This window comes from Oncorhynchus tshawytscha, unplaced genomic scaffold (genome assembly GCF_018296145.1).
Source record: "Oncorhynchus tshawytscha isolate Ot180627B unplaced genomic scaffold, Otsh_v2.0 Un_contig_4888_pilon_pilon, whole genome shotgun sequence".
In the NCBI taxonomy this organism is placed as follows: Eukaryota; Metazoa; Chordata; class Actinopteri; order Salmoniformes; family Salmonidae; genus Oncorhynchus; species Oncorhynchus tshawytscha.
This window is the reverse complement of record NW_024608872.1, coordinates 37,501-55,456: the sequence shown is the minus strand read 5'-3', so window position 1 is coordinate 55,456 and position 17,956 is coordinate 37,501. Positions and strand designations below refer to the sequence as shown.

Below are 17,956 nucleotides of genomic sequence, written 5' to 3'. Positions count from 1 at the left end.
CAGATGATGTTGGAGTGAGTCAGATGATGTTGGTGTGAGTTAGAAGATGTTGGAGTGAGGAGTGAGTTAGAAGAGGTTGGAGTGAGTCAGAAGATATTGGAGTGAGTCAGAAGATGTTGGAGTGAGTCAGAAGAGGTTGGAGTGAGTTAGAAGATATTGGAGTGAGTCAGATGATGTTGGAATGAGTTAAAAGAGATTGGAGTGAGTCAGATGATGTTGGAGTGAGTCAGAAGATGTTGGAGTGAGTTAGAAGATGGAGTGAGTTAGAAGATGTTGGAGTGAGTCAGAATATTTTATTTGAAAATAAACGACTATTCATGTTAATCTGAGAGACTGTTATTATGTGTTATTGTGATCCAAATGATACGGACCCTGATTTGAACTTTCATTGCTAATGTGTTTATCTTTCATGGAAGATTCTTTATCCATAAAACGAAGTGGACGGAGACGGATTGCACCTTTAGGTCCATATGTATCTACTGGTTTTCTGACATCACTAGTCCATATGTATATACTGGTTTTCTGACATCACTAGTCCATATGTATCTACTGGTTTTCTGACATCACTAGTCCATATGTATCTACTGGTTTTCTGACATCACTAGTCCATATGTATCTACTGGTTTTCTGACATCACTAGTCCATATGTATCTACTGGTTTTCTGACATCACTAGTCCATATGTATATACTGGTTTTCTGACATCACTAGTCCATATGTATCTACTGGTTTTCTGACATCACTAGTCCATATGTATCTACTGGTTTCTGACATCACTAGTCCATATGTATCTACTGGTTTTCTGACATCACTAGTCCATATGTATATACTGGTTTTCTATACTATTCTACTGTATCTTAGTCTATGTATTACTCATCTCATATGTATAGACTGGTTTTCTATACTATTCTAAGGTATCTTAGTCTGTTCCTCACTGACATCACTAGTCCATATGTATATAGCCTTAACTCATTCCTACTTAGATGTATTTTGGGGTATACGTTGTGGAATTGTTAGCTATTACTGCATTGTCGAAGCTAGAAGCACAAGCATTTCACTACACAATAACATCTGCTAACCATGTGACCAATAACATCTGCTAACCATGTGACCAATAACATCTGCTAACCATGTGACCAATAACATCTGCTAACCATGTGACCAATAACATCTGCTAACCATGTGACCAATAACATCTGCTAACCATGTGACCAATAACATCTGCTAACCATGTGTATGTGACCAATAACATCTGCTAACCATGTGTATGTGACCAATAACATCTGCTAACCATGTGACCAATAACATCTGCTAACCATGTGACCAATAACATCTGCTAACCATGTGTATGTGACCAATAACATCTGCTAACCATGTGTATGTGACCAATAACATCTGCTAACCATGTGACCAATAACATCTGTTAACCATGTGACCAATAACATCTGCTAACCATGTGACCAATAACATCTGCTAACCATGTGACCAATAACATCTGCTAACCATGTGACCAATAACATCTGCTAACCATGTGACCAATAACATCTGCTAACCATGTGACCAATAACATCTGCTAACCATGTGACCAATAACATCTGCTAACCATGTGACCAATAACATGTTATTTGATTTTAAACGGTTGACAAGATAGAGCCACATGTGTAGGGAGAAAACAGAAACCGCTCTGTTTACGATAACCTCCTCTAGAGGCTACCGGAGGTCACTGATACCCCAGGTCTATGAACCCATTTTCATATCAGGACCCCTAGTTTGGAAGACTCTGCTATAATGCATCATAGCTATAAGAGTTATAAGCTGTTATGTACCTCCTTGACTCCCTCTCCAGGCTCCTGAAACATGATAAACTCCAGTTCCTGCCCGATTGAGAGTCCCAGCCCCTTTCCCCAGCCCCTATAACCAGCCCCTATAACCAGCCCCTATCCCCAGCCCCTATAACCAGCCCCTATAACCAGCCCCTATAACCAGCCCCTATCCCCAGCCCCTATAACCAGCCCCTATCCCCAGCCCCTATAACCAGCCCCTTTCCCCAGCCCCTATAACCAGCCCCTATAACCAGCCCCTATCCCCAGCCCCTATAACCAGCTCCTATAACCAGCCCCTATAATGGGAATTGATGGGAAATGATGTAAATATATCACTAGCCACTTTAAACAATGCTACCTTATATAATGTTACTTACCCTACATTATTCATCTCATATGTATACGTATATACTGTACTCTATATCATCGACTGCATCCTTATGTAATACATGTATCACTAGCCACTTTAACTATGCCACTTTGTTTACATACTCATCTCATGTATACTGTACTCGATACCATCTACTGTATCTTGCCTATGCTGCTCTGTACCATCACTCATTCATATATCCTTATGTACATATTCTTTATCCCCTTACACTGTGTATAAGACAGTAGTTTTGGAATTGTTAGTTAGATTACTTGTTGGTTATTACTGCATTGTCGGAACTAGAAGCACAAGCATTTCGCTACACTCGCATTAACATCTGCTAACCATGTGTATGTGACAAATAAAATTTGATTTGATTTAACCAGCACCGATAACCAGCCACTATAACCAGCCCCTATAACCAGCCCCTATAAACATCCCCAGCCCCAATCCTTATAACCAGCCCATATCCCTATAACCAGCCCCTATCCCTATCCCCAGCCCCCTGTCCCTATAACCAGCCCCTATCCCTATAACCAGGCCCTATCCCCAGTCCCCTGCCCCTATAACCAGCCCATATCCCTATAACCAAACCCTACCCCCAGCCCTCTATCCCTATAACCAGCCCCTATCCCCAGCCCCTATAACCAGCCCCTTAACCAGCCCCTATAAACACCCCCAATATCCCTATAACCAGGCCCTATCCCCAGTCCCCTGTCCCTATAACCAGTCCCTATCCCTATAACCAGCCCCTACCCCCAGCCCTCTATCCCTAGCCCCAGCCCTTATCCCTATAACCAGCCCCTAACCCCAGCCCATATAACCAGCCCCTATCCCCAGGCCCGATAACCAGCCCCTATAATCAGCCCCAGCCCCTGTCCCTACCCCCAGCCCCTATCCCTATAACCAGTCCCTATCCCTATAACCAGCCCCATATCCCTATAACCAGCCACTAACCCCAACCCCTATAACCAGCCCCTATCCCTAGCCCCTATAATCAGCCCCAGCCCCTATCCCCAGCCCCTATCCCTATAACCAGCCACTATCCCTATAACCAGCCCCTATCCCTATAACCAGCCCCTTATCCCCAGCCCCTATCCCTATCCCCAGCCCCTATCCTCAGCCCCTATCCCTATAACCAGCCCCTATCCCTATAACCAGCCCCTATCCCTATAACCAGCCCCCATCCCCAGCCCCTATCCCTATAACCAGCCCCTATCCCTATAACCAGCCCCTATCCCTATAACCAGCCCCTATCCCTATAACCAGCACATATCCCTATAACCAGCCCCTATCCCTATAACCAGCCCCTATCCCTATAACCAGCCCCTATCCCTATAACCAGCCCCTATCCCTATAACCAGCCCATATCCCTATAACCAGCACATATCCCTTTAACCAGCCCCTATCTCTATAACCAGCCCCTATCCCTATCTCTATAACCAGCCCCTATCCCTATAACCAGCCCCTATCCCTATAACCAGCCCCTATCCCTATAACCAGCCCCTATCCCTATAACCAGCCCCTATCCCTATAACCAGCCCCTATCCATATAACCAGCCCCTATCCCCAGGTCCTATCCCTATAACCAACCCCTATCCCCAGCCCCTATCCCTATAACCAGACCATATCCCTATAACCAGCCCATATCCCTATAACCAGCCCCCATCCCCAGCCCCTATCCCTATAACCAGCCCCTATCCCTATAACCAGCCCATATCCCTATAACCAGCCCATATCCCTATAACCAGCCCCTATCCCTATAACCAGCCCATATCCCTATAACCAGCCCCTATCGCTATAACCAGCCCCTATCCATATAACCAGCCCCTATCCCCAGCCCATATCCCTATAACCAGCCCCTATCCATATAACCAGCCCCTCCCCAGCCCCTATCCCTGTAACCAGCCCCTCCACAGCCCCTATCCCTATTCCCAGCCCCTATCCCTATTCCCAGCCCTATACCCCAGCCCTAACACCCAGCCCTATACCCCAGCCCTAACACCCAGCCCTATACCCCAACCCTATACCCCAGCCCTATACCCCAGCCCTAACACCCAGCCCTATACCCCAGCCCCAACACCCAGCCCTATACCCCAGCCCTATACCCCAGCCCCTATACCCCAGCCCTATACCCCAACCCTATACCCCAGCCCTATACCCAGCCCTATACCCCAGCCCTATACCCAGCCCTATACCCCAGTCCTAACACCCAGCCCTATACCCCAACCATATACCCAGCCCTATAGCCTAGCCCTATACCCCAGCCCTATACCCCAACCATATACCCAGCCCTATACCCTAGCCCTAACCCAGCCCTATACCACAGCCCTAAACCCCAGCCCTATACCCCAGTCCTATACCCCAACCCTATACCCCAGCCCTAACACCCCAGTCCTAACCCAGCCCTATACCCCAGCCCTAACACCCAGCCCTATACCCCAGCCCTAACACCCAGCCCTAACACCCAGCCCTATACCCCAACCCTATATCCCAGCCCTAACACCCAGCCCTATACCCCAACCCTATACCCCAACCCTATACCCCAGCCCTATACCCCAGCCCCTATACCCCAGCCCTATACCCCAGCCCTATACCCCAACCCTAACACCCAGCCCCTCTCACCTCCTTGAATCCCTGCTCCAGACTCTTGAACTCCATGATAAAGTCCAGTTCCTGAGTGCGTTGGTTGGACAGCATCACCAGCTTGTGAACCAGCTCATCCACCTGATCATACAGACCAGCCACAACCTCCACGGCATCTCTGGAGGGACACACAGAGAGAGAGACAGTCCTTTAGACTTCCAGCAGGACAGATAGAGGCAGGCTCCTTTTGAAGACAGTACAGTAGTTCCTCAGTCCAATACAACGTTTCCTTGCACAGTAGAAACAAGACACTTTCAGCTAGCTAGGACACAGCTAGGACACAGCTAGGACACAGCTAGGAAGACTCTATTGACTCAGACGACAGCTAGGATAGACTCTCTTGACTCAGACGACAGCTAGGAGAGACTCTCTTGACTCAGACAGACAGCTAGGAGAGACTCCCTTGACTCAGACGACAGCTAGGAGAGACTCCCTTGACTCAGACGACAGCTAGGAGAGACTCCCTTGACTCAGACGACAGCTAGGAGACTCCCTTGACTCCCAGCTGACTCAGACGACAGCTAGGAGAGACTCCCAGCTAGGAGAGACTTGACTCAGACGACAGCTAGGAGAGACTCCCTTGACTCAGACGACAGCTAGGAGAGACTCCCTTGACTCAGACGACAGCTAGGAGAGACTCCCTTGACTCAGACGACAGCTAGGAGAGACTCTCTTGACTCAGACGACAGCTAGGAGAGACTCCCTTGACTCAGACGACAGCTAGGAGAGACTCTCTTGACTCAGACGACAGCTAGGAGAGACTCCCTTGACTCAGACGACTATCTTTCACCAAAATCAAACTTCTGATTTTTAACTGTAGAAGAAAGATGTGATTGTATTGTTGCCTGTTCCTCTCTGAAGAAAAGTAAATATTCCCCCCTCGTGTGCTGTCTTTAGTTGATGCTAGTCAGAGCCAGTCTGTGGTACTACTGTACACTGTGGTCATCACTGACATGGACTGACAGAGCAGGCTGACATCTCATTGGATCACCAGTTGAATTGATTGACATGGGGTGGATGTGTTGATTGAGTTGAGGAATGAGAGATAGAGATTTGATTGGATGAGCTGGTTTGAGTGACAGAGCAGAGTGTGTGTGTGTGTGTGTACTCTACCGTGTCTATCTATCGATCTGCTTCCGTGTGTGTGCGTGTGTGCGTGTGTGTACTCTACCGTGTCTATCTATCTATCTGCTTCCTTGTCCGTTGTGTGTGTGTGTGTGTGTGTATCTGTCGTTAAGGAAGCATTAGCTCAGGGCTCCAGCAGCAGACACTGACTGAGTACATTGTGAGGGACGCCTAGGATGAAGCCCGGGTCGATGACTACAACATGACATCATAGCCCCTAGCTAGCTCTACTGTAGTCCAGTATTACAGTACACTGCATTGTCCTCACGTTATACTGTACAGCCATACTCTGTTTCCCCAACAGTTAGACCAACTCACACACACAACAGTTAGACCAACTCACACACACACAACAGTTAGACCAACTCACACACACAACAGTTAGACCAACTCACACACACAACAGTTAGACCAACTCACACACACACAACAGTTAGACCAACTCACACACAACAGTTAGACCAACTCACACACACACAACAGTTAGACCAACTCACACACACAACAGTTAGACCAACTCACACACACAACAGTTAGACCAACTCACACACACACAACAGTTAGACCAACTCACACAACAGTTAGACCAACTCACACACACACAACAGTTAGACCAACTCACACACACAACAGTTAGACCAACTCACACACACAACAGTTAGACCAACTCACACACACACAACAGTTAGACCAACTCACACACACAACAGTTAGACCAACTCACACACACAGTTAGACCAACTCACACAACAGTTAGACCAACTCACACACAACAGTTAGATCAACTCACACACAACAGTTAGACCAACTCACACACACACAACAGTTAGACCAACTCACACACAACAGTTAGACCAACTCACACACACACAACAGTTAGACCAACTCACACACACACAACAGTTAGACCAACTCACACACAACAGTTAGACCAACTCACACACACACAACAGTTAGACCAACTCACACACAACAGTTAGACCAACTCACACACAACAGTTAGACCAACTCACACACAACAGTTAGACCAACTCACACACAACAGTTAGACCAACTCACACACAACAGTTAGCCCAACTCACACACAACAGTTAGACCAACTCACACACAACAGTTAGCCCAACTCACACACAACAGTTAGACCAACTCACACACAACAGTTAGCCAGTTAGACCAACTCACACACAACAGTTAGACCAACTCACACACAACAGTTAGACCAACTCACACACACAGTTAGACCAACTCACACACAACACCAACAGTTAGACCAACTCACACACAACAGTTAGCCCAACTCACACACAACAGTTAGCCCAATGTGTAATTGTGATGACCTGACCTTTGTCTGAAACATTTAAACATCTTTGTAGAACATAAATATCAGCAGGGTGATTATATTGGAAAACCTCCTTTTAACTGAGGACAATCAGAACGGACCATCACACACTCTGCAGGTAGACTAGTGGTTAGAGGGGAGGGGCGGCAGGTAGACTAGTGGTTAGAGTGGAGGGACGGCAGGTAGACTAGTGGTTAGAGGGGAGGGGCGGCAGGTAGACTAGTGGTTAGAGGGGAGGGACGGCAGGTAGACTAGTGGTTAGAGGGAGGGGTGGCAGGTAGACTAGTGGTTAGAGTGGAGGGGACGGCAGGTAGACTAGTGGTTAGAGTGGAGGGGAGGCAGGTAGACTAGTGGTTAGAGTGGAGGGACGGCAGGTAGACTAGTGGTTAGAGTGGAGGGGTGGCAGGTAGACTAGTGGTTAGAGTGGAGGGGTGGCAGGTAGACTAGTGGTTAGAGTGGAGGGACGGCAGGTAGACTAGTGGTTAGAGGGGAGGGGCGGCAGGTAGACTAGTGGTTAGAGTGGAGGGGAGGCAGGTAGACTAGTGGTTAGAGTGGAGGGGAGGCAGGTAGACTAGTGGTTAGAGTGGAGGGGAGGCAGGTAGACTAGTGGTTAGAGTGGAGGGACGGCAGGTAGACTAGTGGTTAGAGTGGAGGGGCGGCAGGTAGACTAGTGGTTAGAGTGGAGGGGAGGCATGTAGACTAGTGGTTAGAGCGGAGGGACGGCAGGTAGACTAGTGGTTAGAGTGGAGGGACGGCAGGTAGACTAGTGGTTAGAGTGTTAGGCCAGTAACCAGCAGGTAGACTAGTGGTTAGAGCGTTGGACTAGTAACCAGCAGGTAGACTAGTGGTTAGAGTGTTGGGTCAGTAACCAGCAGGTAGCCTAGTGGTTAGAGTGTTGGACTAGTAACCAGCAGGTAGCCTAATGGTTAGAGCGTTAGACTAGTAACCAGCAGGCAGTTAACCCACTGTTCCCCTGAACAAGGCAGTTAACCCACTGTTCCCCTGAACGAGGCAGTTTAACCCACTGTTCCCCTGAACAAGGCAGTTAACCACTGTTCCCCTGAACGAGGCAGTTAACCACTGTTCCCCTGGACAAGGCAGTTAACCACTGTTCCCCTGAACAAGGCAGTTAACCCACTGTTCCCCTGAACAAGGCAGTTAACCCACTGTTCCCCTGAACGAGGCAGTTAACCCACTGTTCCCCTGAACAAGGCAGTTTAACCCACTGTTCCCCTGAACAAGGCAGTTAACCACTGTTCCCCTGAAGATATTTAACCCACTGTTCCCCTGAGCAAGGCAGCTAACCCACTGTTCCCCTGAACGAGGCAGTTAACCCACTGTTCCCCTGAACGAGGCAGTTAACCCACTGTTCCCCTGAACGAGGCAGTTAACCCACTGTTCCCCTGAACGAGGCAGTTAACCCACTGTTCCCCTGAACGAGGCAGTTAACCCACTGTTCCCCTGAACGAGGCAGTTAACCCACTGTTCCCTGAACGAGGCAGTTAACCCACTGTTCCCCTGAACGAGGCAGTTAACCCACTGTTCCCCTGAACGAGGCAGTTAACCCACTGTTCCCCTGAACGAGGCAGTTAACCCACTGTTCCCCTGAACGAGGCAGTTAACCCACTGTTCCCTGAACGAGGCAGTTAACCCACTGTTCCCTGAACGAGGCAGTTAACCCACTGTTCCCCTGAACGAGGCAGTTAACCCACTGTTCCCTGAACAAGGCAGTTAACCCACTGTTCCCCTGAACAAGGCAGTTAACCCACTGTTCCCCTGAACAAGGCAGTTAACCCACTGTTCCCCTGAACAAGGCAGTTAACCCACTGTTCCCCTGAACAAGGCAGTTAACCCACTGTTCCCCTGAACAAGGCAGTTAACCCACTGTTCCCCTGAACAAGGCAGCTAACCCACTGTTCCCCTGAACAAGGCAGTTAACCCACTGTTCCCCTGAACAAGGCAGTTAACCCACTGTTCCCCTGAACAAGGCAGTTTAACCCACTGTTCCCCTGAACAAGGCAGTTTAACCCACTGTTCCCCTGAACAAGGCAGTTAACCCACTGTTCCCCGGTGCACCGAAGACGTGGATGTCGATTAAGGCAGCCCCCACCTCTCTGATTCAGAGGGGTTTGGGTTAAATTCGGAAGAGACATTTCAGTTGAATGGATTCTAGATACCCCCCATTCCTGTCTGAACACACCATGTCTGCCCCCTGCTGACAGAGTTAGGACACACACACTAGAAAAACTATCAAATCAAACCAACTATCATAGTGGTTCAGCAGTCCCAGATAGACTGAATTGGTGTAGAATGACTTGACTGTCATGTTGCCCCAGCAACGGTGGAACCAGTGTGGTGCTGCCCTAGCAACAGGCTGGCCGGCAGGGGTTCTGTTGTCATGCTAATGTCTGGCGGCATGCCGACTGGACCAGGCTGTCAATCACTATCGCTTTGTCCAGGAAGAGGGAAGGACGGGGTTAGGAAGGCATCTTCCTGAACTGTCACAACTCAGACAGACAGTGGGGTTTGGTTTGAAACACCCACAGTGAGGGGTCCCGTCAGTCTGCTGACGAAGGATCAATGGTTCAGAATGAGTCTGGATCTCTGTGTGTCTCCTCAGTAGGGGATCAACGGTTCAGAATGAGTCTGGATCTCTGTGTGTCTCCTCAGTAGGGGATCAACGGTTCAGAATGAGTCTGGATCTCTGTGTGTCTCCTCAGTAGGGGATCAACGGTTCAGAATGAGTCTGGATCTCTGTGTGTCTCCTCAGCTACGACCTGGGGCCTTATAGGACAGAGAGAAGCTTCATATGGAGATCACTGAGAGTCGTAGAGATGACCTTGACTACAATGCCAGTAGTGAGATACTGTATTATAACACGGACCTACAGTGGATAAACAATACTCTTTATTTCACCAGGTTGGAGAGGAGTGACACGTGTCTGTTTATTTTACAGAACATGTTGCTAGGCAACGGTATGTTTCTTTCTGTGTGTGTGTGTGTGTGTGTGTGTGTGTGTGTGTGTGTGTGTGTGTGTGTGTGTGTGTGTGTGTGTGTGTGTGATACTAGCATTGAGGCTGTGTCACCCTGTCAGCACCTCTCTCCTAAAGGACCAAAATATTCCAATTGTATTTGTGACCTGCCTGGTAGACAACAGGTTGTATTTGTGACCTGCCTGGTAGACAACAGGTTGTATTTGTGACCTGCCTGGTAGACAACAGGTTGTATTTGTGACCTGCCTGGTAGACAACAGGTTGTATTTGTGACCTGCCTGGTAGACAACAGGTTGTATTTGTGACCTGCCTGGTAGACAACAGGTTGTATTTGTGACCTGCCTGGTAGACAACAGGTTGTATTTGTGACCTGCCTGGTAGACAACAGGTTGTAGACACTGTTGTGAAACGCTGACTGACGGCCCTTCACAACAACGCAGAGAGAACGATGAGATAAACTAATTATAATACGAGGAATAAATACACAATGATAATTTGACTAAATACACAGAGTACCAGGTAATAACATGGCTATATACAGGAAGTACCAGGTAATAACATGGCTATATACAGGAAGTACCAGGTAATAACATGGCTTTATACAGGAAGTACCAGGTAATAACATGACTATATACAGGAAGTACCAGGTAATAACATGGCTATATACAGGAAGTACCAGGTAATAACATGGCTATATACAGGAAGTACCCGGTAATAACATGGCTATATACAGGAAGTACCAGGTCATAACATGGCTATATACAGGAAGTACCAGGTAATAACATGGCTATATACAGGAAGTACCAGGTAATAACATGGCTATATACAGGAAGTACCAGGTAATAACATGGCTTTATACAGGAAGTACCAGGTAATAACATGGCTATATACAGGAAGTACCAGGTAATAACATGGCTTTATACAGGAAGTACCAGGTAACAACATGGCTTTATACAGAGAGTACCAGGTAATAACATGGTTATATACAGGAAGTACCAGGTCATAACATGGCTATATACAGGAAGTACCAGGTAATAACATGGCTATATACAGGAAGTACCAGGTCATAACATGGCTATATACAGGAAGTACCAGGTAACAACATGGCTATATACAGGAAGTACCAGGTAATAACATGGCTATATACAGGAAGTACCAGGTCATAACATGGCTATATACAGGAAGTACCAGGTAACAACATGGCTATATACAGGAAGTACCAGGTAATAACATGGCTATATACAGGAAGTACCAGGTAACAACATGGCTATATACAGGAAGTACCAGGTAATAACATGGCTATATACAGGAAGTACCAATAAACAACAATACGACCCCATATTGACACACAGAGTGGTGTTACTGCAGCTCCATACTGAACAGAGTGGTGTTACTGCATCTCCATACTGACACACAGAGTGGTGTTACTGCAGCTCCTTACTGACACACAGAGTGGTGTTACTGCAGCTCCATACTGACACACAGAGTGGTGTTACTGCAGCTCCATACTGACACACAGAGTGGTGTTACTGCAGCTCCATACTGACACACAGAGTGGTGTTACTGCAGCTCCTTACTGACACACAGAGTGGTGTTACTGCAGCTCCATACTGACACACAGAGTGGTGTTACTGCAGCTCCATACTGACACACAGAGTGGTGTTACTGCAGCTCCATACTGACACACAGAGTGGTGTTACTGCAGCTCCTTACTGACACACAGAGTGGTGTTACTGCAGCTCCATACTGCAGCTCCATACTGACACACAGAGTGGTGTTACTGCAGCTCCATACTGACACACAGAGTGGTGTTACTGCAGCTCCATACTGACACACAGAGTGGTGTTACTGCAGCTCCTTACTGACACACAGAGTGGTGTTACTGCAGCTCCATACTGACACACAGAGTGGTGTTACTGCAGCTCCATACTGACACACAGAGTGGTGTTACTGCAGCTCCATACTGACACACAGAGTGGTGTTACTGCAGCTCCTTACTGACACACAGAGTGGTGTTACTGCAGCTCCATACTGACACACAGAGTGGTGTTACTGCAGCTCCATACTGACACACAGAGTGGTGTTACTGCAGCTCCATACTGACACACAGAGTGGTGTTACTGCAGCTCCTTACTGACACACAGAGTGGTGTTACTGCAGCTCCATACTGACACACAGAGTGGTGTTACTGCAGCTCCATACTGACACACAGAGTGGTGTTACTGCAGCTCCATACTGACACACAGAGTGGTGTTACTGCAGCTCCTTACTGACACACAGAGTGGTGTTACTGCAGCTCCTTACTGACACACAGAGTGGTGTTACTGCAGCTCCTTACTGACACACAGAGTGGTGTTACTGCAGCTACAGGAACAATACGACCCCATACTGACACACAGAGTGGTGTTACTGCAGCTCCATACTGACACACAGAGTGGTGTTACTGCAGCTCCATACTGACACACAGAGTGGTGTTACTGCAGCTCCATACTGACACACAGAGTGGTGTTACTGCAGCTCTATACTGACACACAGAGTGGTGTTTCTGCAGCTACAGGAACAATACGACCCCATACTGACACACAGAGTGGTGTTACTGCAGCTCCTTACTGACACACAGAGTGGTGTTACTGCAGCTCTATACTGACACACAGAGTGGTGTTACTGCAGCTCTATACTGACACACAGAGTGGTGTTTCTGCAGCTACAGGAACAATACGACCCCATACTGACACACAGAGTGGTGTTACTGCAGCTCCATACTGACACACGGAGTGGTGTTACTGCAGCTCCATACTGACACACGGAGTGGTGTTACTGCAGCTCCATACTGACACACAGAGTGGTGTTACTGCAGCTCCATACTGACACACAGAGTGGTGTTACTGCAGCTACAGGAACAATACGACCCCATACTGACACACAGAGTGGTGTTACTGCAGCTCCATACTGACACACAGAGTGGTGTTACTGCAGCTCCATACTGACACACAGAGTGGTGTTACTGCAGCTCCATACTGACACACAGAGTGGTGTTACTGCAGCTCCATACTGACACACAGAGTGGTGTTACTGCAGCTACAGGAACAATACGACCCCATACTGACACACAGAGTGGTGTTACTGCAGCTCCATACTGACACACAGAGTGGTGTTACTGCAGCTACAGGAACAATACACATATCAACAGCATTTATCTGCAAAGCCCCAGAAGTTAGGAACTAGAGGGAACCCCCCCCATTTTTGAGTGAGTTGGAAATGCCCTCTAGTCAGGAGCAGGTAGGGAGAGTACATTCCTGAGCAATGGGAGGGGTGTGGCGGGCAGAGCCTGGGGTGACAGAGAGGGATCAGGAGAGGGGTTAGTCACAGGAAGGAAGTAGACTGAATCACATCATGACATAACAGCAGGGGGAAGCCCTGCTAGCTGGTGACAACAGACACAGGCTGGGTCCCTAATGACTGCCTAAAGGTGTAGACATAACAGCAGGGGGAAGCCCTGCTAGCTGGTGACAACAGACACAGGCCGGGTCCCTAATGACTGCCTAAAGGTGTAGACATAACAGCAGGGGGAAGCCCTGCTAGCTGGTGACAACAGACACAGGCTGGGTCCCTAATGACTGCCTAAAGGTGTAGACATAACAGCAGGGGAAGCCCTGCTAGCTGGTGACAACAGACACAGGCTGGGTCCCTAATGACTGCCTAAAGGTGTAGACATAACAGCAGGGGGAAGCCCTGCTAGCTGGTGACAACAGACACAGGCTGGGTCCCTCATGACTGCCTATAGGTGTAGACATAACAGCAGGGGGAAGCCCTGCTAGCTGGTGACAACAGACACAGGCTGGGTCCCTCATGACTGCCTATAGGTGTAGACATAACAGCAGGGGGAAGCCCTGCTAGCTGGTGACAACAGACACAGGCTGGGTCCCTCATGACTGCCTATAGGTGTAGACATAACAGCAGGGGAAGCCCTGCTAGCTGGTGACAACAGACACAGGCTGGGTCCCTAATGACTGCCTAAAGGTGTAGACATAACAGCAGGGGGAAGCCCTGCTAGCTGGTGACAACAGACACAGGCTGGGTCCCTCATGACTGCCTATAGGTGTAGACATAACAGCAGGGGGAAGCCCTGCTAGCTGGTGACAACAGACACAGGCTGGGTCCCTAATGACTGCCTAAAGGTGTAGACATAACAGCAGGGGGAAGCCCTGCTAGCTGGTGACAACAGACACAGGCTGGGTCCCTCATGACTGCCTATAGGTGTAGACATAACAGCAGGGGAAGCCCTGCTAGCTGGTGACAACAGACACAGGCTGGGTCCCTCATGACTGCCTATAGGTGTAGACATAACAGCAGGGGGAAGCCCTGCTAGCTGGTGACAACAGACACAGGCTGGGTCCCTCATGACTGCCTATAGGTGTAGACATAACAGCAGGGGGAAGCCCTGCGAGCTGGTGACAACAGACACAGGCTGGGTCCCTCATGACTGCCTATAGGTGTAGACATAACAGCAGGGGGAAGCCCTGCTAGCTGGTGACAACAGACACAGGCTGGGTCCCTCATGACTGCCTATAGGTGTAGACATAACAGCAGGGGAAGCCCTGCTAGCTGGTGACAACAGACACAGGCTGGGTCCCTAATGACTGCCTAAAGGTGTAGACATAACAGCAGGGGAAGCCCTGCTAGCTGGTGACAACAGACACAGGCTGGGTCCCTAATGACTGCCTAAAGGTGTAGACATAACAGCAGGGGAAGCCCTGCTAGCTGGTGACAACAGACACAGGCTGGGTCCCTAATGACTGCCTAAAGGTGTAGACATAACAGCAGGGGGAAGCCCTGCTAGCTGGTGACAACAGACACAGGCTGGGTCCCTAATGACTGCCTATAGGTGTAGACATAACAGCAGGGGAAGCCCTGCTAGCTGGTGACAACAGACACAGGCTGGGTCCCTCATGACTGCCTATAGGTGTAGACATAACAGCAGGGGGAAGCCCTGCTAGCTGGTGACAACAGACACAGGCTGGGTCCCTCATGACTGCCTAAAGGTGTAGACATAACAGCAGGGGAAGCCCTGCTAGCTGGTGACAACAGACACAGGCTGGGTCCCTCATGACTGCCTATAGGTGTAGACATAACAGCAGGGGGAAGCCCTGCTAGCTGGTGACAACAGACACAGGCCGGGTCCCTCATGACTGCCTATAGGTGTAGACATAACAGCAGGGGGAAGCCCTGCTAGCTGGTGACAACAGACACAGGCCGGGTCCCTCATGACTGCCTATAGGTGTAGACATAACAGCAGGGGGAAGCCCTGCTAGCTGGTGACAACAGACACAGGCCGGGTCCCTCATGACTGCCTATAGGTGTAGACATAACAGCAGGGGAAGCCCTGCTAGCTGGTGACAACAGACACAGGCTGGGTCCCTCATGACTGCCTATAGGTGTAGACATAACAGCAGGGGAAGCCCTGCTAGCTGGTGACAACAGACACAGGCTGGGTCCCTAATGACTGCCTAAAGGTGTAGACATAACAGCAGGGGGAAGCCCTGCTAGCTGGTGACAACAGACACAGGCTGGGTCCCTAATGACTGCCTAAAGGTGTAGACATAACAGCAGGGGGAAGCCCTGCTAGCTGGTGACAACAGACACAGGCTGGGTCCCTAATGACTGCCTAAAGGTGTAGACATAACAGCAGGGGGAAGCCCTGCTAGCTGGTGACAACAGACACAGGCTGGGTCCCTAATGACTGCCTAAAGGTGTAGACATAACAGCAGGGGGAAGCCCTGCTAGCTGGTGACAACAGACACAGGCTGGGTCCCTAATGACTGCCTAAAGGTGTAGACATAACAGCAGGGGGAAGCCCTGCTAGCTGGTGACAACAGACACAGGCTGGGTCCCTAATGACTGCCTAAAGGTGTAGACATAACAGCAGGGGGAAGCCCTGCTAGCTGGTGACAACAGACACAGGCCGGGTCCCTAATGACTGCCTATAGGTGTAGACATAACAGGAGACATTAAGACAACAGGAGACATGAAGACATAACAGGAGACATTAAGACAACAGGAGACATGAAGACATAACAGGAGACATTAAGACAACAGGAGACATGAAGACATAACAGGAGACATGAAGACAACAGGAGACATGAAGACATAACAGGAGACATGAAGACAACAGGAGACATGAAGACAACAGGAGACATGAAGACAACAGGAGACATTAAGACATAACAGGAGACATTAAGACAAAACAGGAGACATTAAGACATAACAGGAGACATGAAGACATAACAGGAGACATGAAGACAACAGGAGACATGAAGACATAACAGGAGACATGAAGACATCAGGAGACATGAAGACATAACAGGAGACATGAAGACAACAGGAGACATTAAGACACAACAGGAGACATGAAGACATAACAGGAGACATGAAGACATAACAGGAGACATGAAGACATAACAGGAGACATTAAGACAACAGGAGACATGAAGACAACAGGAGACATGAAGACATAACAGGAGACATGAAGACAACAGGAGACATGAAGACAAAACAGGAGACATAACAGGAGACATGAAGACATAACAGGAGACATTAAGACAACAGGAGACATGAAGACAAAACAGGAGACATAACAGGAGACATGAAGACAACAGGAGACATGAAGACATAGCAGGAGACATGAAGACAACAGGAGACATGAAGACATAACAGGAGACATGAAGACATAGCAGGAGACATGAAGACAACAGGAGACATGAAGACAACAGGAGACATTAAGACAACAGGAGACATGAAGACATAACAGGAGACATGAAGACAACAGGAGACATGAAGACATAACAGGAGACATGAAGACAACAGGAGACATGAAGACAACAGGAGACATGAAGACATAACAGGAGACATAACAGGAGACATGAAGACATAACAGGAGACATGAAGACAACAGGAGACATGAAGACAACAGGAGACATGAAGACAACAGGAGACATGAAGACAACAGGAGACATTAAGACAACAGGAGACATGAAGACATAACAGGAGACATGAAGACAACAGGAGACATGAAGACATAACAGGAGACATGAAGACAACAGGAGACATGAAGACATAACAGGAGACATGAAGACAACAGGAGACATGAAGACATAACAGGAGACATGAAGACAACAGGAGACATGAAGACAACAGGAGACATTAAGACAACAGGAGACATTAAGACATAACAGGAGACATGAAGACATAACAGGAGACATGAAGACATAACAGGAGACATAACAGGAGACATGAAGACAACAGGAGACATGAAGACAACAGGAGACATGAAGACATAACAGGAGACATGAAGACAACAGGAGACATGAAGACATAGCAGGAGACATGAAGACAACAGGAGACATGAAGACAACAGGAGACATGAAGACAACAGGAGACATGAAGACAACAGGAGACATGAAGACATAACAGGAGACATGAAGACAACAGGAGACATTAAGACAACAGGAGACATGAAGACATAACAGGAGACATGAAGACATAACAGGAGACATTAAGACAACAGGAGACATGAAGACATAACAGGAGACATTAAGACATAACAGGAGACATAACAAGAGACATTAAGACAACAGGAGACATGAAGACATAACAGGAGACAT

The 17,956-nt window shown here is 48.4% G+C and overlaps 1 protein-coding gene across 1 annotated transcript in view; it reads right to left on the bottom strand.

Moving 5' to 3' along the window:
- Positions 1-17,956, bottom strand: part of LOC121843912 (pleckstrin homology domain-containing family G member 4B-like) — a 42,114-nt gene that overhangs the window by 2,359 nt on the left and 21,799 nt on the right. Inside the window, exon 8 of the mRNA XM_042313785.1 lies at positions 4,818-4,956. Coding sequence (XP_042169719.1) covers positions 4,818-4,956 — 139 coding nt within the window. The remainder of the gene's footprint in view (positions 1-4,817; positions 4,957-17,956) is intronic.